General features: G+C 44.9%; 2 protein-coding genes across 2 annotated transcripts in view; one reads left to right on the top strand and one right to left on the bottom strand.

The window, feature by feature from the left end:
* The first annotated feature begins 23 nt into the window (after window positions 1-23).
* Window positions 24-20,686, top strand: TRMT13 (tRNA methyltransferase 13 homolog). The gene is made up of 11 exons (XM_044301812.1): window positions 24-260; window positions 1,854-1,900; window positions 1,986-2,052; window positions 3,818-3,877; window positions 6,154-6,223; window positions 14,358-14,464; window positions 17,336-17,503; window positions 18,997-19,063; window positions 19,138-19,212; window positions 19,760-20,135; window positions 20,243-20,686. The coding sequence occupies exons 1-11, from the start codon at window positions 126-128 to the stop codon at window positions 20,430-20,432; spliced, it is 1,362 nt and encodes a 453-aa protein (XP_044157747.1). The 5' UTR covers window positions 24-125; the 3' UTR covers window positions 20,433-20,686.
* LRRC39 (leucine rich repeat containing 39) overlaps window positions 20,610-24,684 on the bottom strand; it is a 27,749-nt gene continuing 23,674 nt past the window's right edge. Inside the window, exons 8-9 of the mRNA XM_044301813.1 lie at window positions 21,496-21,633; window positions 20,610-20,743 (exon numbers count right to left, since the gene is read on the bottom strand). Of these exons, the coding sequence (XP_044157748.1) occupies window positions 20,686-20,743; window positions 21,496-21,633 (196 nt within the window). The 3' untranslated portion in view covers window positions 20,610-20,685. The remainder of the gene's footprint in view (window positions 20,744-21,495; window positions 21,634-24,684) is intronic.

The raw sequence follows: 24,684 nt of genomic DNA, 5'->3' as shown, positions 1-24,684 counted from the left end.
TCACTTGTGGGAACGTGACGTGTTGCCTCCTCATCGGCCATGTTTGTTAAGGTCAAAAATAGTAAAGCAAAGGGGACGTGGAAAAGGTTGTAGAGGAGCAGTGAATACATCTCACATAGGACAGCATGGAGCAGAGGGAACCGTGCGCAGGTCCCGTGCTGGGAAGGTGCAGCCATTTCGTTCAGAGGAAGAAACGATATTGTAAGATGATCGTAGGAGAGGGGAAGAAGTTTTGCGGGGAGCATGCCGAAAATGGGGAGGTAATGTATGATATGGTATGCTTTCAGATGGGGGGCGTTGGGTAGTGACTAATTGGTGGCAAAGCAACATGGGCACAGGCTGCACTGCAGCCAGTCTTGTGGTGGATGGCAACATGGGCACCGGCTGGACTGCAGCCAGTCTTGTGGTGGATGGCAACATGGGCACCGGCTGGACTGCAACCAGTCTTGTGGTAAGTGGCAACATAGTCCCCGGCTGGACTGAAGCCAGTCTTGTATTAGGTGGCAACATGGGCACCGGCTGGACTGCAGCCAGTCTTGTGGTAGAGGGCAACATGGTCACCGGCTGGACGGCAGCCAGTCTTGTAGTGGATGGCAACATGGTCACCAGCTGAACTGCAGCCAGTCTTGTAGTGGATGGTAACATGGTCACCGGCTGGACTGCAGCCAGTCTTGTAGTGGATGGCAACATGGTCACCGGCTGGACTGCAGCCAGTCTTGTAGTGGATGGCAACATGGGCACCGGCTGGACTGCAGCCAGTCTTGTAGTGGATGGCAACATGGGCACCGGCTGGACTGCAGCCAGTCTTGTAGTGGATGGCAACATGGGCACCGGCTGGACTGCAGCCAGTCTTGTGGTAGAGGGCAACATGGGCACCGGCTGGACTGCAGCCAGTCTTGTGGTAGAGGGCAACATGGTCACCGGCTGGACGGCAGCCAGTCTTGTAGTGGATGGCAACATGGTCACCAGCTGAACTGCAGCCAGTCTTGTAGTGGATGGTAACATGGTCACCAGCTGAACTGCAGCCAGTCTTGTAGTGGATGGTAACATGGTCACCGGCTGGACTGCAGCCAGTCTTGTGGTAGAGGGCAACATGGTCACCGGCTGGACGGCAGCCAGTCTTGTAGTGGATGGCAACATGGTCACCAGCTGAACTGCAGCCAGTCTTGTAGTGGATGGTAACATGGTCACCAGCTGAACTGCAGCCAGTCTTGTAGTGGATGGTAACATGGTCACCGGCTGGACTGCAGCCAGTCTTGTAGTGGATGGTAACATGGTCACCGGCTGGACTGCAGCCAGTCTTGTAGTGGATGGCAACATGGTCACCGGCTGGACTGCAGCCAGTCTTGTAGTGGATGGCAACATGGGCACCGGCTGGACTGCAGCCAGTCTTGTAGTGGATGGCAACATGGGCACCGGCTGGACTGCAGCCAGTCTTGTGGTAGAGGGCAACATGGGCACCGGCTGGACTGCAGCCAGTCTTGTAGTGGATGGCAACATGGGCACCGGCTGGACTGCAGCCAGTCTTGTAGTGGATGGCAACATGGGCACCGGCTGGACTGCAGCCAGTCTGGTGGTAGATGGCAGTATGATCACACAACATTTCTTGACACATCCTTTAAAATAAACATTTGTGAAGTTTTGTGATGTATTTCTTTTAAATGTATTGCTCCTATCTCCCATTCTGCGTGGTGGAGAAGTGCATCATGGGTTTGGTTGGATACAGCAGCACAAAGTGCTACATACAGGATGAAAACAAACGGAGTAGTAGGAGCGTCTGTGTAGCAGTCCCAGAAGACCCCTTTAAAACGCTGTCGCCTAAACCTGATTTATTGTCTGTGCTTTTATTCCAGGAGCACAGCAGCAGAATCCGGATGCCTTGTCCTCTGGACCCCAAGCAGTGAGTGTCATGACATGATTACAGCAGCGCAGGAGGGCATCTCATTGCCTTATTTGATACAGTATTCCCTTTACTTCTCTTGTAGCACAGTTTATGAAGATCAGCTCCAAAAACATCTAAAGAAGTGCAACTCCAGGGAGAAACCTCCACCAGTATGTATACAGTAGGCTATTCACTCATGTACGTCATCCTCGATGTACAGAAGGGGTTGGGTTGTAGTTGGACAAGGATATAAATAACCTAAATTTCTTCTCTATATTCCTCCTGATGGGGCCAAAGATATGTGTCAATATGTAGAATGAAATGAGTATTTTCGGGTATATAACTGGAATATAGAAATGGTCCGGGTGTCAGTGCTTGTATTAACAGCTTGGAGCCTGCAGAGCTGTACTCCTGTGTCTTCATGAATATGTCACCATCCATGAGGCCATTCCTACCACCATCTCCATCACTGCTCACATCCTAACGGCTTGAACACTGCCCGTTTATATTGTGGGTTATAAAAGCTAGTACCTGAAAGTACCACAGTACCTCCACATTTTCTTGACACAGGTTGTGTAATGTTTAGAGACTACTAATGGGCCAGTGTTCAGTCGAGGAAACATACTCCATGTGTCAGCTGTATTTTCCAGACTGAACACTGTTTTACCATAATAATTAATAGTGCTGTGAGTTCCTACCTGACCCCAGGTCTATTGTACAGTACTTATATAATGCCGTGAGTACAGTATAGTAGACCCGCGGTCTGTATTTTCTGGACCAAACACTGCTCCTCTGACATGAACTCACAACATCATAATGATTTATGGTGCTGTGAGTTCCTTCCTGACCTCAGATCTGTTGTACTGTACTGACACAATGCCATGGAGGCAAGTGACCCCTTTCAGACTTAATAACTGAACCATAGTAATTAATAAAATAAAGACATGACACCTTGTGTTGGAATAAAAATGGCCGCAATGCTTTATTAAGGGTAAATAAATTAATAAATAATTAAAACTTCAAATTCATTAAATAAATAACCATTAAAAACTCCAATAATTACCAAAATCCACTCAGCAATAGCTAAAGTCATACAGCCCCTCTTATAAAGCAAAGCGACATAAAACATAAGAATAGGGAGGCAGGGCGACGATCCGGTCTTGATAAAGCTGGCCCAGAAGCGCCGCCGAAACCCTCTTTTTAGGGACCATACTTTCCCGCCGCTGGCATCCACACCAATCAGCTGTCCGGAAATCTCCCCCAGCAACCAGCTGCACCAATCAGAGAGGATCCCTGCTTGTCATCCAAGGCTCAGGTGAGACCGGCTCAAACCAGCTGATTCTGACAGAACTTAACCACTTGATGTAAACCTGAAATAAAAGAGCGGGAAAGCAAGGAAAAGGGTGGGGGAGAGATAAAGGAGAGCAAAACCATACTAAAATACAAACATTTATGGTGTCATGGCCCCCATGTGTCCCCCAAGCGAAACGCTCTGGGGGGGCCTGAACATGAGTGCAGTACAGTAGACCCGTGGTCAGTCAGGAACGCACAGCACAATAAATCTTTATGATGTTGTGAGTTCATGTCAGAGGAGCAGTGTTTGGTCTAGAAGATATAGACCGCGGGTCTACTGTACTGTACTCACGGCATTATATGAGCACTGCACAATAGACCTGGGGTCAGGTAGTAACACACAGCACCATAAATCTTTGAAAGGAGCAGTGTTCTCTCCAGGAAGTACACAGAGCATGTGTCATAGAATGAACACATGCGTAAAAGTGGCCGTAGTGTGGGGAGTTTACACAAAGTAGCTTTATTTCTGAGCAGTGCTGAAGAGTTCATGGCACAGGTATAAGCTCTTCAGGATGTGGGAGCCATCTTGAGAGCAAGACTTTGTCCAAAATTGTTCCCACGTAGATTTTTTTATTTTTACAGGTTTTTTATGTGCGTGATGTGAATTCTGGAGCCGTGGCGGCAGATAAAGGTCAGGAACAGGTAAGGTGTGTCATATCCTGCAGTTCCATTACTACCAGTGACGACTAAGGCCTCGTTCACACTTCAGTGTTTGGTCAGTGATTTCCATCAGTGATTTGTGAGCCAAAACCAGGTGCAACTCTAAACACAGAACAGGAGCAGATCTTTCCCTTCTACCTCATGTCTGTGGAGGCTCCACTTCTGGTTTTGGCTCACAAATCACTGATGGAGATCACTGACCAAACCCTGAAGTGTGAACGAGGCCTAAATCAGGAGGCCATTCTGATTTCCATCCACAAAGCACAGGGTATCTTGACATCCGTATGACGTCCAGGTTCTTCGTTTTTCTTCTTGACTCATTTGAATTAACGAGTCTCAGACAGTCCAGGTAGCAAAGGGAAGGAAATCACAGAATTAGGGCTCATGCACACAAACTTATTTTTTGCGGAACCATTCATTTCAATGGGGCCGCATAAAAAAGCGGAAACGACTCTGTTTGCATTTTGTATCCGCATGTCCGCAAGTTTGTTCCGCAAAAAAAAAAATGAACATTTCCTATTTTTGTCCGTGTTATGCGGACAAGGACAGGCATTGTTACAGTGGATCCGCAAAAAATATGGATGTCACACAGATGTCATCCGTTTAGTTTTTTTGCGTACCGCAAAATACATACGGTCGTGTGCATGAGCCCTTAGTAAGATGTTGTAGACATTTGGTGAGACTTCAGATACAGTCACATGTCTGCGTCGCTGTGCAGCAGAGAGGTGACTGTGCTTGTGGACATCTCGCTCCCTTCAGGTATGTGCGACGTGTAGAAACACCTGACCTGACCTGAATTTTCCACAGAATTTTCTTTTTTTTTTTTAGAACCTAGGTCACCACTCCTGACATCTGTTTTAATACATTCTTTTTTTCCCCATTATATAACTATTCTTGTGCATTTTTTTCTTATAAATCTACATTGTGCCATTCCTCGGTTATTCCTCCCAGAAAGGTATGAATAATTGACAACTGGGTGCTACCATTCCCCTTGTCAAAGGAGTGTGTCCCTACACATTGCGACAGAGTCCGCAGTGACTGGGCTGTGTTAAACTATGACGTGACACACCCCCAACTGGTAACACCTAGTTGACAATTTATTCTAGGAGGAATAGTAAAAGAATAGCACAATGCAGAGTTATAAGAAAGGGTGCTCCAGAATGGTTATGCCAAGAGTTATGGAAGTAATTACTAAAACAGACATGTCTGAAGAGGTGACAGGCCCTCTTTACATTGACGTTTAAAGGGGTTGTCTCACTTCAGCAACTGACATTTATCATGTTGAGAAAATTAATAGAAGGCACTTACTAATGTATTATGATTGTCCATATTGCTTCCTTTGCTGGTTAGACAAATTTTTCCCATCACATTATACACTTTTCGTTTCCATGGTTACGACCACCCTGTAATCCAGCAGTGGTGGCCGTTCTTGCACACTATAGGAAAAAGCACCAGCCTATTTGCGCTCCTATGGTCCCGGCCACCAAAGACTGCTTTTTTTCTATAGTGTGCAAGCACGACCACCACTGATGGATTGCAGGGTGGTCATAACCATGGAAAAAAGCAGTGTATAACGTGATGGAAAAATGAATCCAGCCAGCAAAGGATGCAATATGGACAATCACAATACATTAGTAAGTGCCTTGTATTAACTTTCTCTACATGATAAATATCATTTACTGAAGTGAGACAACCTTTTTAATCAAGGGTTGGGACACGCGCTGTGGTGGTTACTACACATGCCTTTGCCAATGGCTGCATCGTTTTCCAGGTAAAACTGAGGTAGTACCCTCAACACTTTGCAGTCACTGGCAGCCAAAGACGGAGTCCCTAGGCTAAGGCCCCATTCACACTAAGGTATTTTGTGTGGGTCAGATGTGGACCCATTCACTTCAATGTACACCGTGTGCTGTCCACAGCTGTATGTCTGTTCTGTGGCACCCACAAAAAAAAAAAATAGAACATGTCCTATTCTTGTCCGTTTTATGTACAAGGATAGGACTGTTCTAAAGAGGGCAGGACGTTCCTTCCCCCAAAATGCAAGTAGAAGAATCAGCACTCACTTTTTGATGCTAATAAATCTTCACTTCATTGCCATAGACAGGATACAGGCAGATGTGACGCGTTTCATCTAAACTGCCTTTTTCAAACAAAATGTGGAACGCACACACGGCCGGTACCTGTGTTTTGCGGACCACAGAAGCTGCTACAGATTTCATCTGACTACATCGCCTTTATTGATAAGTTTATATTTTTAGGTGAGCCTTGGTTCCTTGTCCAAAGAAGATCTGAGGAGGCTTACAGACACGCTGGTACAGGTCACTGCTGGTAAGTGAGTCAGGTTCAGGATCTGACAACTGTGACAGAAGACTACTGGTGGCATGAAAGATGGCATACGTTCAGTGTAGTGCCAACATGACACATCTCATTGGGTTCTTTCTCTACCTGTGAGAGTCATTCAGTTTGTATTGTAGTCTCCATCCCAAGGCCTGATTTTGATATTAGTTGTAAAGCTGTATTGTAGCTTGTTTTCCTTCAGAGCTGAATTCATAATATCAATGGTGTTTTGCTTATGCGGTTTGTCTCATTAACCACTTCAGCCCCGCTAGGTGAAACCCCCTTCATGACCAGAGCACTTTTTACACTTCGGCACTACACTACTTTCACCGTTTATCGCTCAGTCATGCAACTTACCACCCAAATGAATTTTACCTCCTTTTCTTCTCACTAATGGAGCTTTCATTTGGTGGTATTTCATTGCTGCTGGCATTTTTACTTTTTTTGTTATTAATCAAAATGTAACGATTTTTTTGCAAAAAAATGACATTTTTCACTTTCAGCTGTAAAATTTTGCAAAAAAAACGACATCCATATATAAATTTTTCGCCAAATTTATTGTTCTACATGTCTTTGATAAAAAAAAAATGTTTGGGCAAAAAAAAATGGTTTGGGTAAAAGTTATAGCATTTACAAACTATGGTACAAAAATGTGAATTTCCGCTTTTTGAAACAGCTCTGACTTTCTGAGCACCTGTCATGATTCCTGAGGTTCTACAATGCCCAAAGAGTAGAAAACCCCCACAAATGACCCCATTTCGGAAAGTAGACACCCTAAGGTATTCGCTGATGGGCATAGTGAGTTCATAGAACTTTTTATTTTTTGTCACAAGTTAGCGGAAAATGATGATGATTTTATTTTTATTTTTTTTTCTTACAAAGTCTCATATTCCACTAACTTGCGACAAAAAATGAAAAATTCTAGGAACTCACCATGCCCCTCACAGAATACCTTGGGGTGTCTTCTTTCCAAAATGGGGTCACTTGTGGGGTAGTTATACTGCCCTGGCAATTTAGGGGCCCAAATGTGTGAGAAGAACTTTGCAATCAAAATGTGTAAAAAATGACCGGTGAAATCCAAAAGGTGCACTTTGGAATATGTGCCCCTTTGCCCACCTTGGCAGCAAAAAAGTGTGACACATCTGGTATCGCCGTACTCAGGAGAAGTTGGGGAATGTGTTTTGAGGTGTCATTTTACATATACCCATGCTGGATGAGAGAAATATCTTGGCAAAAGACAACTTTTCCCATTTTTTTATACAAAGTTGGCATTTGACCAAGATATTTTTCTCACCCAGCATGGGTATATGTAAAATGACACCCCAAAACACATTGCCCAACTTCTCCTGAGTACGGCGATACCAGATGTGTCACACTTTATTGCTGCCAAGGTGGGCAAAGGGTCACATATTCCAAAGTGCACCTTTCGGATTTTGCAGGGCATTTTTTACACATTTTGATTGCAAGGTACTTCTCACACATTTGGGCCCCTAAATTGCCAGGGCAGTATAACTACGCCACAAGTGACCCCATTTTGGAAAGAAGACACCCCAAGGTATTCCGTGAGGGGCATGGCGAGTTCCTAGAATTTTTTATTTTTTGTCGCAAGTTAGTGGAATATGAGACTTTGTAAGGAAAAAAGAAAAAAAAAGAAAAATCATCATTTTCCGCTAACTTGTGACAAAAAATAAAAAATTCTAGGAACTCGCCATGCCCCTCACTGAATACCTTGGGGTGTCTTCTTTCCAAAATGGGGTCACTTGTGGCGTGAAATCCAAAAGGTGCACTTTGGAATATGTGCCCCTTTGCCCACCTTGGCAGCAAAAAAGTGTGACACATCTGGTATCGCTGTACTCAGGAGAAGTTGGGGAATGTGTTTTGGGGGGTCATTTTACATATACCCATGCTGGGTGAGAGAAATATCTTGGCAAAAGACAACTTTTCCCATTTTTTTATACAAAGTTGGCATTTGACCAAGATATTTTTCTCACCCAGCATGGGTATATGTAAAATGACACCCCAAAACACATTGCCCAACTTCTCCTGAGTACGGCGATACCACATGTGTGACACTTTTTTGCAGCCTAGATGCGCAAAGGGGCCCAAATTCCTTTTAGGAGGGCATTTTTAGACATTTGGATCCCAGACTTCTTCTCACACTTTCGGGCCCCTAAAAAGCCAGGGCAGTATAAATACCCCACATGTGACCCCACTTTGTAAAGGTATTCAATGAGGGGCATGGCGAGTTCCTAAAATATTTTTTTTTTTTGCATAAGTTAGCGGATATTGATTTTTTTAGTTTTTTTCTCACAAAGTCTCACTTTCCGCTAACTTAGGACAAAAATTTAAATCTTTCATGGACTCAATATGCCCCTCACGGAATACCTTGGGGTGTCTTCTTTCCGAAATGGGGTCACATGTGGGGTATTTATACTGCCCTGGCTTTTTAGGGGCCCTAAAGCGTGAGAAGAAGTCTGGAATATAAATGTCTAAAAATGTTTACGCATTTGGATTCCGTGAGGGGTATGGTGAGATCATGTGAGATTTTATTTTTTGACACAAGTTAGTAGAATATGAGACTTTGTAAGAAAAAACTAAAACTAAAACAAACAAAAAATTTCCGCTAACTTGTGCCAAAAAAAATGTCTGAATGGAGCCTTACCAGGGGGGGGGTGATCAATGACAGGGGGGTGATCACCCATATAGACTCCCTGATCACCCCCCTGTCATTGATCACCCCCCTGTAAGGCTCCATTCAGACGTCCGTATAATTTTTACGGATCCATGGATCAGATCCGCAAAACACATGCGGACGTCTGAATGGAGCCTTACAGGGGGGTTATCAATGACAGGGGGTGATCAGGGTGATAACCCCCCTGTCAATGATCACCCCCCCCTGTAAGGTTCCATTCAGACATCCGCATGATTTTTTACGGATCCATGGATACATGGATCGGATCCACAAAACACATGCGGACGTCTGAATGGAGCCTTACAGGGGGGTTATCAATGACAGGGGGTGATCAGGGTGATCACCCCCCTGTCACTGATCACCCCCCCTGTAAGGCTCCATTCAGACATCCGCATGATTTTTTACGGATACATGGATCGGATCCACAAAACACATGCGGACGTCTGAATGGAGCCTTACAGGGGGGTTATCAATGACAGGGGGTGATCAGGGTGATCACCCCCCTGTCAATGATCACCCCCCCTGTAAGGTTCCATTCAGACATCCGCATGATTTTTTACGGATCCATGGATACATGGATCGGATCCACAAAACACATGCGGACGTCTGAATGGAGCCTTACAGGGGGGTTATCAATGACAGGGGGTGATCAGGGTGATCACCCCCCTGTCACTGATCACCCCCCCCTGTAAGGCTCCATTCAGACATCCGCATGATTTTTTACGGATCCATGGATACATGGATCGGATCCACAAAACACATGCGGACGTCTGAATGGAGCGTTACAGGGGGGTTATCAATGACAGGGGGTGATCAGGGTGATCACCCCCCCTGTCACTGATCACCCCCCCTGTAAGGCTCCATTCAGACATCCGCATGATTTTTTACGGATCCATGGATACATGGATCGGATCCACAAAACACATGCGGACGTCTGAATGGAGCCTTACAGGGGGGTTATCAATGACAGGGGGTGATCAGGGTGATCACCCCCCTGTCACTGATCACCCCCCCTGTAAGGCTCCATTCAGACATCCGCATGATTTTTACGGATCCATGGATAGGATCCACAAAACACATGCGGACGTCTGAATGGAGCCTTACAGGGGGGTGATCAATGACAGGGGGGTGATCAGGGAGTGTATATGGGTGATCACCCGCCTGTCATTGATCACCCCCTGTAAGGCTCCATTCAGACGTCCGCATGTGTTTTGTGGATCCGATCCATGTATCCATGGATCCGTAAAAATCATGCGGACGTCTGAATGGAGCCTTACAGGGGGGTGATCAATGACAGGGGGGTGATCAATGACAGGGGGGTGATCAGGGAGTGTATATGGGTGATCACCCGCCTGTCATTGATCACCCCCCTGTAAGGCTCCATTCAGACGTCCGCATGATTTTTACGGATCCATGGATACATGGATCGGATCCACAAAACACATGCGGACGTCTGAATGGAGCCTTACAGGGGGGTGATCAATGACAGGGGGGTGATCAATGACAGGGGGGTGATCAGGGAGTGTATATGGGTGATCACCCGCCTGTCATTGATCACCCCCCTGTAAGGCTCCATTCAGACGTCCGTATGCTTTTTGCGGATCCGATCCATGTATCCGTGGATCCGTAAAAATCATACGGACGTCTGAACGGAGCCTGACAGGGGGGTGATCAATGACAGGGGGGTGATCAATGACAGGGCGGTGATCAATGACAGGGGGGTGATCAGCGAGTTTATATGGGGTGATCAGGGGTTTATAAGGGGTTAATAAGTGACGGGGGGGGGTGTAGTGTAGTGTGGTGTTTGGTGCGACTGTACTGACCTACCTGAGTCCTCTGGTGGTCGATCCTAACAAAAGGGACCACCAGAGGACCAGGTAGGAGGTATATTAGACGCTGTTATGAAAACAGCGTCTAATATACCTGTTAGGGGTTAAAAAATTCGGATCTCCAGCCTGCCAGCGAGCGATCGCCGCTGGCAGGCTGGAGATCCACTCGCTTACCTTCCGTTCCTGTGAGCGCGCGCGCGCGTTCACAGGAAATCTTGCGTCGCGCGAGATGACGCGTATATGCATCCAGGAGGAGTAAAGCAACCACCTCCCGGACGCATATATGCGTACAGCGGTCAGGAGGTGGTTAAGACACCCCGTATCTATGCACCCTGTTATGACATATGGGCGCCACTCCCGCTTGGTATTCCTCTCCATGAGCAGAGGAGACCGGATCCCACTGTAGTGGACGTGGCCTGTACTTCTGTTACAGTGACGGCCATTGATTTGGATGGGGGCCATGTGATACTAAATTTTCAGCCGCTGCAGAGGAAATGAGTGCCCAGACATGGCTTCCCCATGATAACAGGTGATCACTGGGTATTAGTGAAGCTGGTTTGGATTTACAAAAGGGTGAGACAACTCCTTAATAGGTTACCTATTCTCACCATGAAAATTCAATGCAATCTGCAGGCAGTATGTTATAGAGCAGGAGGAGCTGAGCAGATTCATATATAGTTTTATGGGAAAATATTCAGTATTTTCAGTGGGAAAGTCACTTATTCATTTAATAACCTGCTTTCTATGCTTAGGAGTCATGTGGGCGGTCCTAGTCGCTGATTGACAGCTGTCTCTGTATGCACAGTTAGCCTTCAATCACTGACAGCAGCACCTACATGACTGCTAGGCATAGAGCATGGAGTTAACAAAATAAATTACAAGTTTTACCGATTATTATTCCCACAAAACAATATATCAATCTGCTCAGCTCCTCCTGCTCTATAGCATGCTGCCAGCAGATTGCACAGCATTTTCATGGTGATGGGTAAGGTTCCTTTAAAGAAGTTTTCTGGGAGTTTAATTCTGAGGCCATCAATATCTGATTGTGAAAGGAGGGGGGGGGGGGGGGGGGGGTGTCCGACTCCTGGCACTTCCGCTTATCAGCTCTACATAGAGGCTGTGATGCTCCGCTGCTGCGTCTTCACAGCTTACCAGACGTAGCGCCGTACATGAATAGTGGCTGTGTTTGGTATTGCCGCTCGGGCTCATTCACTTCAATAGGGCTAAGCTGCAAATAGGCCATGTGACCGATTAACGTGATGTCACTATTGATGACCTGTCCTAAGGACAACCCACTTTAAGGGCTCATACACATATTTTCTTTCCGTGTCCGTTCATTTGAATGGGTCCGAAAAAAAACTGAACAAAATTGTGGAAAGGATGCAAACTCATTCAGACGGCCGTCTGAATGAGCCCTAACATTGAGGATGCTTCTCCCTGTATATTCCCTGGCTGTACAGAGCAGATTCTGGTTGCATTGTTGATGTAGGGCAGGGATAGGCAACCTCCGGCACTCCAGCTGTTGTGAAACTACAACTCCCAGCATAAATACTTGCTCTGAATGGAGCATGCTGGGAATTATAGTTTCCCAACAGCTGGAGTGCCAAAGGTTGCTGATCCCTGAGGTAGGGTGTATTCATAGATAGAGGTTGAGGTGCAGTAAAACCATATCATAATCACATCTGAAAAACCACGTGCACCTTTAGGCTACATGCACATGACCGTATGTGTTTTTGCGGATCCATTGTAATAATGCCTATCCTTGTCCGCAAACTAGAAAAAAATAGGACATGCACTATTTTTTTTTGCTATTGTCTTAGGTAGGGTCTAATTTTTTGCAGTATGAGATGACAGTTTGATTGGTACTATTTTAGGGTGCATATGACTTTTTTATCGCTTGGTATTACACTTTTTGACACTTTTTTTTTTTTTACTGTGTTCTCATGGAGGGTTAGGTCATGTGATATTTTTATACAGTAGGTTCTTACGGACATGGCGATACCTAATATGTATACCGGTACTTTTTTTTATTTATGTAAGTTTTACACAATGATATAATTTTTTAAACAAAAAGAAATCATGTTTTAGTGTCTCCATAGTTTTATTTATTTATTTTTGGGCGATTGTCTTAGGTAGGGTCTCATTTTTTGCAGGATGAGATGATGGTTTAAAGATAGTCTGTTACAAGATTGTGACCTAATGCACCGCTTACATAGCACTCTAGCATAGCAGTCTATGATTCTAATGGTACCTTTGATGTTTGTTTGTGAATTTCCCCCAAGGCAAAAACTGACTTTTATTCATATGTAAATTAGGGCTCACAAGTGCCCAGGGAGGGGTTGGAGCCCAGGCTGTTCTGCCTCTTTTCGTCATATCCCCGCCCCAGCCTCTTCCTCTGCCCGCCCCGCTCTTCCTTTGCGTCCTCCTTCTCTGCAGCGAGATCCCGCGCCTGCACTATCCATTGCTTGGCCGGGGCATGCGCACTGCGATGCCCATTGTGGGCACGGCATCGCAGTAGCTACTACGCATGCGCCAGCCAACGGCGAGAAACAGCGGCGAGGAGGCGGACCAGAGACACCCACAATGGGCATCGCAGTGCGCATGCCCCGGCCAAGCAATGGAAGCAGTCACAGATAGCTGGACCCCCACTGTATGCACCGGCATCAGTGAATTAACCCTTGATGTGCTGGGGTCAGCGCTGATAGCGGCATGGGGACAGGATGCTATGGAGGTCACTGTTAAAGGGACAGGCACTGTGGAGGTCTCTGTTGAAGGGGCAGGGAACAGTGGAGGTCACAGTTAAGGGGACGGTCAGCTATAGAGGTCAGTGTTAAGGGGCGGAGTGCTGTAGAGGTCACTGTTAAGGGGTGTTGTAACGGTCAAATTTTAAGGGAACGGAGCTCTGTGGTGGTCACTGTTAAGGGGGCTGGTTATTGTGTAAATCACTGTTAAGGAGATAGGGTACTGTGGAGGTCACTAATAAAGGGGCAGCCGCTGTGGAGGTAACTGTTAAAGGAGAGGGCGCTGTGGATGTTACTGTTAAGGGGCAGGCCTCTGTGGAGGTAAGTGTTAAAGGGGCGGGCACTGTGGAGGTCACTGTTAAGGGAGGAGGTGACTGTGGAGGCCACTATTAAAGGGGCAGTGGGGTACTGTGAGGTCACTGTTACGGCAGTGAGTGGGGTACTGTGAGGTCACTGTTACGGCAGCGGGGTACTGTGAGTTCACTGTTAAGGGAGCGGGGTACTGTGGCAGTCACTGTTAAAGGGGCAGTCGCTATGGAGGTCTCTTTTAAGGGGGCTGGGAATGGTGGAGGTCACAGTTAAGGGGGTAGGGTGCTGTGGAACTCACTGTTAAAGGAGCAGGCTGCTGTGAAGGTCAAAGTTAAGGGGGTGGGTTGCTTTGGAGGTCCCATTTTAAGGAGACTGAGCACTGTGGGGGGGGGGGTCAGTGTTAAGGGGTGGGGGGCTGTGGAGATCACTATTATAGTGGATACTGTCAATATCTTTTAACGACATACAAACACTAAATTAAATAGATTAAATATACTCCTTGGACAAGTGTGTTTGTGTCTCTTACACTATTATATACTCCCTTGTACATACAGGCTTAGACCCCCCTCGGCCAGACAAGAAACTTTGTCATCCAGCATTACACGAAGCTCTGAACGATCCAGCAAATGGAGATTCTGCCTCCAAACATCTCAAACAGCAGGTACAGCCTGGTACAGATTTCTTTATTATGGGCTTTATGCATGAAGACCAATGTAGCTGTATATAGAAATTATATTATAGAAAATGTACTCTTTTGGGGCAATTTTTTTTTTATCACTGCATTGTACTCATTTTGAGCTACAAATATATATTTTTCAGTTGGTTGAGTCTTTTTCCCTGCTTTGAGTTTATCTAGTAGTAGGATCTGGATTTTCACTCTGTTCTGTCAGGCAGCTCAGCTGATGTCTGATCTCTAAGGCTACTTTCACACTAGCGTTTTTCTTTTCCGGCGCTGAGTTCCGTCCTAGGGGCTCTATACCGGAAAATAACTGATCAGGTATATCCCCATGCATTCTGAATGGAGAGTAATCCGTTCAGGGTGCATCAGGATGTCTTCAGTTCAGTCATTTTGACTGATCAGGCAAAAGAGAAAACCGTAGCATGCTTTATCACCGGCGGAAAAAACTGAAGACTTGCCTGAATGCCGGATCCGGCATTTTTTTCCAAAGGAATGTATTAGTGCCGGATCCGGCATTCAAAATGCCGGATCCGTCCTTCCGGTCTGCACATGCGCAGACCTTTAAAATGAGGGAAAAAACAACAAATGGATCCGTTTTGCCTGATGACACCGGAAAAACGGATAAGCTATCGCAAAGCATTTTTCTGACTGATCAGGACCCTGATCAGTCAGAAAAAATGACATCCGTTTGCATACTGTTTGCCTGATCAGGCAGTCAGTTCAGGCGAACTGCCTGCCGGAATCAATCAACGCAAGTGTGAAAGTACCCTTAACACTCATTAAAGCTAAATTATTATCTTACTTATAGGAATGTGGCCTAAAAAGTGTTTATGACCTGTTAGTAATTTAGAGATAAGGGTTATTAGATGACAGGCACAAAATGAAAGTATCATTCACACAGCTCGGCAAACAGTTAACCCTTTGTGACAGAACGGCTCAATTTTTTAAATAAAGACCAATAAAAAAAATATATTTTTAGCTCAAAATGAGTAAAATGCAATCATTAAAAAAAAAATTGCCCCCAAAAGTGTCCATGGCCTTTAATGCTTTATTTAGCTTGTCTGCGCTGGAAGAAATCATTCAAAATCTAATGTGTCGGGGTGAGCCGATCTTTCATATCTTGTGCATTAGATTTCTTTATCTATAATGTTATGTTGTTATGCAGTTCATACACTGGTTTTAAAGAAGTTGTGCCAAGTTTTCAAGTTATCCCCCTATTCACGGGATTGAAGGTGACTAAATGATCAGTGGTGGTCCGACCGCTTAGACACCCACCGTTCCCGAGAACTGGGGTCCTGTTCTCCTGTCCTAATAGAGCGGCAGGTTGAGCATGCTCTCTGCCGCTCCATTAGGACAGTGGAACGTGACTCGCTTTTTTGGGATCAGTGAAGGTCGGTTAGACGCCCACTGATCAGTTAGTTCACCATATCCTGTGGATAGAGGATAACTTGAAAATTTGGCGCAACCTCTTTAATCTAGAGTAACATGAGCCAAAATTATTGAGGGGTGCACACATCTTAATAAATCTGGTGCATCTTTTTGTACCATGGAAAGCTAGTGTACAAGCTATGAACAGGCGCAGATTTACGTCACAATGTGCCTCAATTTCTGAGGCTAATAATGGTAAATGTGGTTGGCTACAGGAGCCACACCCCATCAACTACGCTTACTTTGCTCATCCCTATTGTAAGACTTGTCACTTCTGCAAACCTTTGTGGCTTTCAAATGACTTCTTGCTTACATGGGTTAATAAATTCACCCCTACGTCCCTACAGTCCAGTGAGGCACTAGGCCAGGGCTGGCCAACCTGCTCTCCAGCTGTTGTAAAACTACAATTCCCACCATGCCCTGCTGTAAGCTGATAGCTGTAAGCAATCTAGGCATGCTGGGAGTTGTAGTTTTGCAACAGCTGGAGAGCCGCAGGTTGGCCAGCCCTGCACTAGGCATTATAACAAGGGGCTATCCAACCCCTATAATGACACCCCCAATGCCTGGCCCCCTCGTATAAATTATACTTACCTGCTCCCCAGCACCCGCATTGCTCCAGATCCCTGCACGGCCGCCGCTGCATCTCCGATGTTTTGATCCGAGCGACGGGGGGAGCAGCCAATAGCAGGCTGCAACGGGGATGATCCTTTCTAGCGTTTCCCGCAATGCTAGGGAGGCTTGTCCTCATCGCGGCCTGCTATTGGCTGCTCGCCCCATCACGTGGATCAAAACATCTGGCGGCCATGTAGGGATCTGAAGCAACACGGGTGTCGGGGAGCAGGTGTATAATGTATACAAGGGGCCCAGGCATTGGGGGGGTCATTATAGGGGTTGGATAATCCCTTTAACTACTGCTGAACTGCAGCTCCCAGCATGCTCTGACAGCTTTAGCTGTTGTGGTTCTGGGGATCCACAGGTTTGAAGACCACTACATTATGGAATGCAGGACCTAGACAGTAAGATATACTAGCCAACAGGTCAGGACATTGTATATCTGTTTATGTCAAATCAATAAAAAAAACTCTCATAGGTTTACGATGCAGTCTTTTTGCGTGTACCTTTTTATTTGCTTCTATGTATATTGCTTACATGATATTATGACCTCTGAAGTGTAATGAAACCACATATTGAATTAAAGATTTAGTAGAGTGTTAGAAAAGACATGGCTCCTTTCTTCCAGAAAGCAGTGCCACATCAGTCCACAGTTTGTGTCTGGTATTGCGCAGATCATGGACAGGCTTGGGGCTGTTTTTGGAATACAGCACATGTTTTTCAAATCCAGTACAACCCCTTTCAGCTGTGAGCTAGAATGTAAGCGTTGTATGGATGTCATCAGGGTGCAAATGAATCTTTTCCTTTACACAGGGCTCTATTTTGGGTCATTTGGAAAGGCTGGGTTTGCTTGGTCAGTCTCGTTGTTTTGTAGAATTTGGAGCAGGCCGAGGAAAGTTGTCACACTGGGTGAACATCGCTACCGAAGATGCAGAAAATGTCCAGTTCCTGCTGGTAGAAAGAGCCACGACTAGATTTAAGGTGAGTGTCTGTATGCAGCCTACCCAACAAAACGACTTACAAGTTCATGCAGCTAATGGGATGCTGTCCTGATATATTCTGTAGAGAAAAAAGACAATGCAACAGCACTCTGCAAACCAGATAAAGTACAATAATGCCATAGTCACAAAAAACCTTTAAGTGCTAATGCTACGCTTATTTATAAAGTGAGATGCTGTACAAAACCATTTGAGCCCGTCTGCCAAACGTCAAGGTGATCTCTGTAAGACGGGAACCAAACACTAAATACAACCTGTTATTCGCCATAAAGTTCAGGAAGTGTTGGTTCCACATGCATGCTGGGTCCACTCGGCCTTTTACCATTTTAGGTGCCATAAAGGCCTCCATTACTTCCAGGGGATGCAGGTACCAACATGCATGCCGAGCCCACTCCATACCTCTCCTGTCGCATTGTCTTTTTTCTCTATGTTTCTAGCCATGGCAGCGTGCATCTGCGCATTGGGATGTGCTGACTAACCCACTTTTTTTTGCCGATATACTCTGTAGACATTGATTACAGCGGCAGGGGGCATGCTCATCTGCCACTCTAGTCTTCAGTGCTGGGAACCCCAGCCACAATTACTATCTGTAGTGTTCTTTCCTCCTGACATTGGGCGTATATCAGGTTATAGAACTATAGTAACAGTGATGAAAGGGCTTGGCTTTATATTCCTATGTTTATTGTCACATCCCATTTTATGGTCCCTGTTTTTATTTCATCTGCAAACCTTCCATTTTATTACATTGTCAACTACAATTTTTGCTGACACATGATGTTATTATTTTCGCCATATACTTCTATTATTTTTTTAGCAGCTGTATATGTGATGTTCTAACTATTTGGACTAAACCTCAACACAATCTAAATGAGAAAGGTTCCATGTAATATTACATTGCAGGGTAGACACTGTGGGATTATAAATGATGAAATAATATACCAGTTTCCTCTAAACCACATAGTCATGCATTTGGAGTGGTCTTCTGCACTAAAATCTGAATCATGCACATGGTCACGTTACAATACTGTTTTGTACAGAGCTGTAATGGGCTTTCATAGAGGTGCATGAGGCTTTTTCAGTACCCCTATATGCTTCCAATTTCATTCTATCCCAATACGTACAAATCTGACAGAATATAAAATGTGCTTAGTCTAGGGAGCTATATATGTCTATACGGCAGTGAGAGGAGGCTTTACCTATCCCTACTAATCCCTATAGGCTCCACACACTGCCGTACAGGCAGCATAAACACTCCTTCGCCGTGTGCATAGGCCCTTAGGTTTTGTAAATGCAGCTAACAATCGGGCCGTGATCTGGAATGAACAGTCCCAGTCATTGCCCAGTCTATCAGCCCATGTGAAGAGACTCTGTGTGGAGCTTATCACACCCCCTGTGTATTATATTTTACAATGTTATCTGGCACAGAATCCAGTATTGTAGATCCACAATTCATATGATGTGTTTTTTGGTCAACAGATGGATGGAAAACAGAGGAAGTCGACATTTGAGAGACTCCATATTGACATTCAGCACCTGTGTTTAGGTCGGTGGGGTGACCATTAGTGGAGGGGTGAATAATGAGAAGGTATAAAACATATTGCGGCTTACAATTTTTAGATCGAGTTCCCAGTCTTGTACAGAAACAGCTTCCTGTCATTGGAATTGGCAAACACCTCTGTGGAGCAGGCACCGGTAAGTCAGCTTTTGAATAATCATCATTTCGTTTTGTGCATCATTTTTACCTTTTTCCTGAAATAACTTCAGTTATTTGATCAGTCAATTCCATCAGTTACTGTGAGCCAAAACCAGGTGCAGGTCAGAAACGCGGAACAGGAGGAAATGTTTCCATTATTCCTGATCTCTGAGTAGGCTTCACTACTGGTTTTGGCTCACAATAACTGATGGAAATAGCTTACCAAATAACTGACGTATTGGCCTGGATTCTAGGCTGAGGGTTACCTAAAATGGGTGCAGTTGTATCAAGCTCTTAGTTGTGAGACGTGTTAGATCTATGATGGCTTCAGCTCCTGGATCTGTACAAGATTTTTTCAATTTGCTGACAGCGAGGCCATCAAGTAAACATTGAGGTATTGAAATACAAGGTATATTATGAAGTTGGAAAACTTGGTGATACAGCATTTACCCAGAATTCCAAACCTGTCTAAATTATGGTAGGCTTGTATAGTTGCAGGTTTGCCATTCTAACATCTTTCGACTATTTTCTTCTCTCATTGTGTAGATTTGGCTCTTCGATGTCTTGTTCATAATTACGTTAATCCAGAGGGAGAACCCCAGTCGAAGCGCTCCAGAACAGATGCAGAACAGTCAGTCAGTCTAGCACCCACAAATCACTGCAGTGTGGATGGAATCGTTATCGCCCTGTGCTGTCACCATCGCTGTGATTGGCAGCACTATGTGGGCAAAGGCTTTTTTGAAAAGCTAGGGCTTGGGCAGCAGGAATTTGGACTTTTTCAGCGCATGTCCAGCTGGGCTACATGTGGCGCTAGAAGACCATCTCAGGTAGAGAACTCAAGCGGAAAAGGAAACTTTGAGGATATAGAAGAGCATGACCTGGACCGGAAGAACAATGGCTGCAATGAAGAATCTGCTCAAGGGTGAGGACATGATAATGTTGATGTCTTCATATATCTTACTCCTTCGTGAAGCATGTTCTTGTCTGTTTCTCATATATAAATGTTGCCTCTGTTCTTTGTTTCCCTAGGTTACAACTTTCTGTTGAGGAGCGAGAACATTTAGGACGTCTTTGCAAGCTGCTGATAGACCGTGGACGTGTAGACTACTTGGAAAGAATGGGATATGAAGCCAGCTTAGAGTATTATACGGAGCCAGAGGTATCATTGGAGAATGTTATACTGACAGCAGTACCTCAGTTACACAAAGCAAACTCTTAAATTGTGAAAAGTGACTTCATCTTATTTACCAAGGTTTTTACTATGCTATGCAGCAGGAAACCAAGTCATCAGGAACAGAGTGGTGCAACGTTGAAGCATTGTGGCTGTGGTAAAAAGATTGTGTGCAACTTGCTCAGGAAACCCTGTTCTTCTGCTCCACTAACTGAATGACGCACATGGTTGGTGATGCATATTCCTACTTGTGCTTCTCAGGATTATAAAGGCAGATGCAATAAATGAAGGGCTCCATGATCTAGGGTTGTTCCACTATTGTAGTTATTTCACAGAAGCTCTCTTCCGAACCCTTTTGTCTGAAACACAAACAGTTATTCCAGGATCATTAATTGTGTTAATTATAAAATATATTGTTTTACTGTTTAAACAGGGTTGTCTGGCAGATACAAATTCCATAGAAAAGTGGTAGAAAGGGTTAAAAAAGAAAACACACAATACTCCTCTTATGTTCAGTCACTTCTCGGGTCCCCTGCTCATTTATAGTTGGTGGTTCTAGACATCCAGGAATTTACATTGGTCAGTTACTGGCTAAAGCAGGTCAAGGCCGTAGCCAGTAAATGGCTGAAGTGGTTATATCCTGCATATCACGAGGCACTGGTGGGAAGAAATGAGACTCAAGCAACTTTAAAAGGTAACTAACCTTTCAACAAACTTTACATTAATCAATAGTAAAGGTGAATATTAGAAACTTTGTAATATATTTTATCAGAGTAAATGCCTGCTTCTCCTCCTTCCCTCTCCATAGATTTCTGAGGGCAGCTCATAATCTGGTCCTTCAGTTGAGCTGGTAGTCCATCTCATCTCTCAAGACAGACTTAGCAGAGGATGTTAGTTTAGGAGGGAGAGAAAGACAAGTTTCTTACAAAGTTTCTCATATTTATCAGTTCTATTGATTTATGCAAAGTTTGAAAAATATCCAGATCTTTGCCATCCCCTTAACATACAACAGTTGACATCTTTTGCATTTCTACTTAGAAAAGTTACCATTGGGTTTGTCATGTGTAAATGCAGTTGCACTGAGTCTATATGACATTTATGGAGACCTTACCTGTTCCCAACATTTGTACTCTCTTGGATATAGGCGTGCATGAACTGTAATCCAAAGAGCTCTCTCTCCTCGTCTTCATCTTCACTTGGGGGTAGTGAAACTTCCAGCTCTAGAGGATTATCCCTGAAGTTTACAAACCTGTTAGAGAAGTTAATAACTAATCACACCAAGTCTGGATCTTTTTTCATTACTTATACAGATGTTTTGTACTCGGCCTCTTGTACTACGGTAAGGCCTCATGCACACAACCGTATGTATTTTGCGATCCGCAAAAAATACAGATGACGTTCGTGTGCATTCTGTATTTTGCGGAACGGAACAGCTGGCCCCTAATAGAACACTACTATCCTTGTTCGTAATGCGGACAATAATAGGATATGTTCTATTTTTGTGTGGAACGGAAATACGGACATACGAAAACAGAATGCACACGGAGTAACTTCCATTTTTTTTGCAGACCCATTGAAATAATTAGTTCCGTATACGGTCCGCAAAAAAAAAACCGAACGGTCCTGGAAAGAAAATACGTTCGTGTGCATGAGCCCTAATAGTAACATGACCTCAATAGATGAGATTCTAGCTGTGATTCTTAAAGGGTTTCTGTCAGCAGAAAAATGGGTATTAACCTGGCTGACATTAGTGATGTGCTAGTGTCAGCTGAACATAACTATTAGTCCCATGTCACTGTGTGCAAATGAGCCTCTAGGAGCGGGGGGTAGGGGGGACATTGCTCCTGCTCCTAGAGGCTCCGTTTTCCCACCTCTAGCCACGCCCTGCTACACTTGATCACTTGATTGACAGGGCCAGGCAGTGTTCACATCCTCCTGCCTGCCCCTGAGTTTGAGTGAAATCTTCAGCCATTTAGTATGCGGTACAAGCGTAATCAAGAAGAGATGCTCGCCGGCTGTGGACTTCCTTCCTTACATCATAGTACACCCGGAAGAAGAGCAATGCTGGCATCAATGGAGGAGAGGGTGTACTGTGATGTATGCGGCTGAAGATTTAGGCTAGGTCTACACGATGACATTTGTCGCGCAACATTTTGTTGCACTAATGTCGCGCGACAATTTTTATAATGGCAGTCTATGGTGTCGCACTGCAACATTCTGCGACGCAACAGTCACAGAAAACCTGTTCGTCGCAGTCTCAGCATGTCGCATGTTGCAGTGCGACACCATAGACTGCCATTATAAAAATTGTCGTGCGACATTAGTGCAACAAAATGTTGTGCCCTATCTGTCGCGCGACAAATGTGGTCGTGTAGACCTACCCTTACTCCGAACTCGGAGCCAGGCAGAAGGACGTGAACGCTGCCTGGCCCTGTCAATCAAGTGTAGCAGGGCGTGGCCAGAGGTGGGAGAACGGAGCCCTAGGAGCAGGAGCAATGCGCACCCCCTGCACCTATAGGCTAATTTGCATATTATAAGAGTTATATTTTCTAAATAACTGCGGCACAGTGAAATGGGACTAATATAGTTATGTTCAGCTGACACTAGCACATAACTAATGTCAGCCAGGTTAATACCCATTTTTCTGCTGACAGAAACCCTTTAACACCTTAAGGACCAGGCAATTTTTTGCAAATCTGACCAGTGTCCTTTATGTGTGAATAACTTTAAAACGCTTTTACTTATCCAGGCCATTCTGAGATAGTTTTTTCGTCACATGTTTTACTTCATGACAGTAGTAAAATGGAGTAAAAAAATAAGAATTTTTATTTATTAAAAAAAAAACAAATTTACAAAAAAAAATGAAAAATTAGCAAATTTCCAAGTTTCAATTTCTCTACTTCTATAATACATAGTAATACCTCCAAAAATAGTTATTACTTTACATTCCCCATATGTCTACTTCATGTTTTGGGAATGACATTATTTTTTTTTTTATTTTTTTTTTGGGGGGGGACGTTACAAGGCTTAGAAGCAAATCTAGAAATTTTTCTGAAATGTTCAAAAACCCACTTTTTAAGGACCAGTTCAGTTCTGAAGTCACTTTGTGATGCTTACATAATAGAAACCACCCAAAAATGACCCCATTCTAGAAACTACGCCCTCAAGGTATTCAAAACTGATTTTACAAACGTTAACCCTTTAGGTGTTCCACAAGAGTTAATGGCAAATGGAGATGAAAACCAACCAATAATGCAGAGGCCCGGATGATCTGGGCATGTGTCACACTGATTGGTGGTGTCCTTCCGTATCCCCCTCCTGTGACACACTCTGCACTTTTTTGGGGTCCGTCCCTTCTTTCCAGTATGGGGGAACCACACCTGGAAAGTGTTGGCCAGGGACGATCCGGGCGCCTCCAGTTCCCGAGGTACTCCGGCCTGCTCTTTCCCGGCCAGAAAAGATTAGGGCCTCGAGGACTGCCTCATAGAACTGAAGGAATGTACCTGTGTTGCCAGTGCTTCGGGATAGTACAAAAGCGTTGTACAAGGCAACCTGTACCAAGTAGACTGCAACTTTTTTGTACCATGCCTGGGTTTTGCGCATGGCATTATATGGCTTGAGGACTTGATCAGAGAGATCAACTTCTCCCATATACCGATTGTAGTTGACGACACAATCGGGCTTGAGGACCATTGCCGTGGTACCTTGCACAGGGACAGGGGTGATGCCGTTACCATGAATTGTGTACAGTACAAGGACATCCCTCTTATCCTTATATCTGACCAGCAACAGGTTTCCACTGGTAAGGACACGGGTCCCACCCCTGGGGATAGGTACCTGGAGGGGGTGGGTAGGGAGGCAGGGTTAATTTTTCTGCACGGTCCCACAAGCGGACATGGATCTGGCGGTGAGGGACTGGAACAAGGGGATACTAGTATAAAAATTATCTACGTAAAGGTGGTAACCCTTATCTAGCAGTGGGTGCATAAGATCCCACACAAGTTTCCAGCTAACACCCAGAGTGGGGGGACATTCTGGGGGATCAATAAAGGACTCTCGCCCCTCGTACACACGAAACTTGTAAGTGTACCCTGAGGTACTCTCACAAAGTTTGTACAGCTTCACGTCATACCTCGCCCGCTTAAAGGGAACATACTGGCAGAAAATGAGTCTCCGCTTGAAAGCAATGAGAGACTCGTCAACCGCGACCTCCCTTCCAGGTACATAAGCTTCCAAAAATGTGGCCCCAAAGTGATCGATAACCGGCCTGATTTTGTACAGGCGATCATAGGCAGGATCC

The sequence above is a fragment of the Bufo gargarizans genome, chromosome 7, assembly GCF_014858855.1.
Source record: "Bufo gargarizans isolate SCDJY-AF-19 chromosome 7, ASM1485885v1, whole genome shotgun sequence".
Lineage (NCBI taxonomy): Eukaryota > Metazoa > Chordata > Amphibia > Anura > Bufonidae > Bufo > Bufo gargarizans.
The sequence above is the reverse complement of the archived record's forward strand: the minus strand, read 5'-3'. Positions and strand labels throughout refer to the sequence as shown.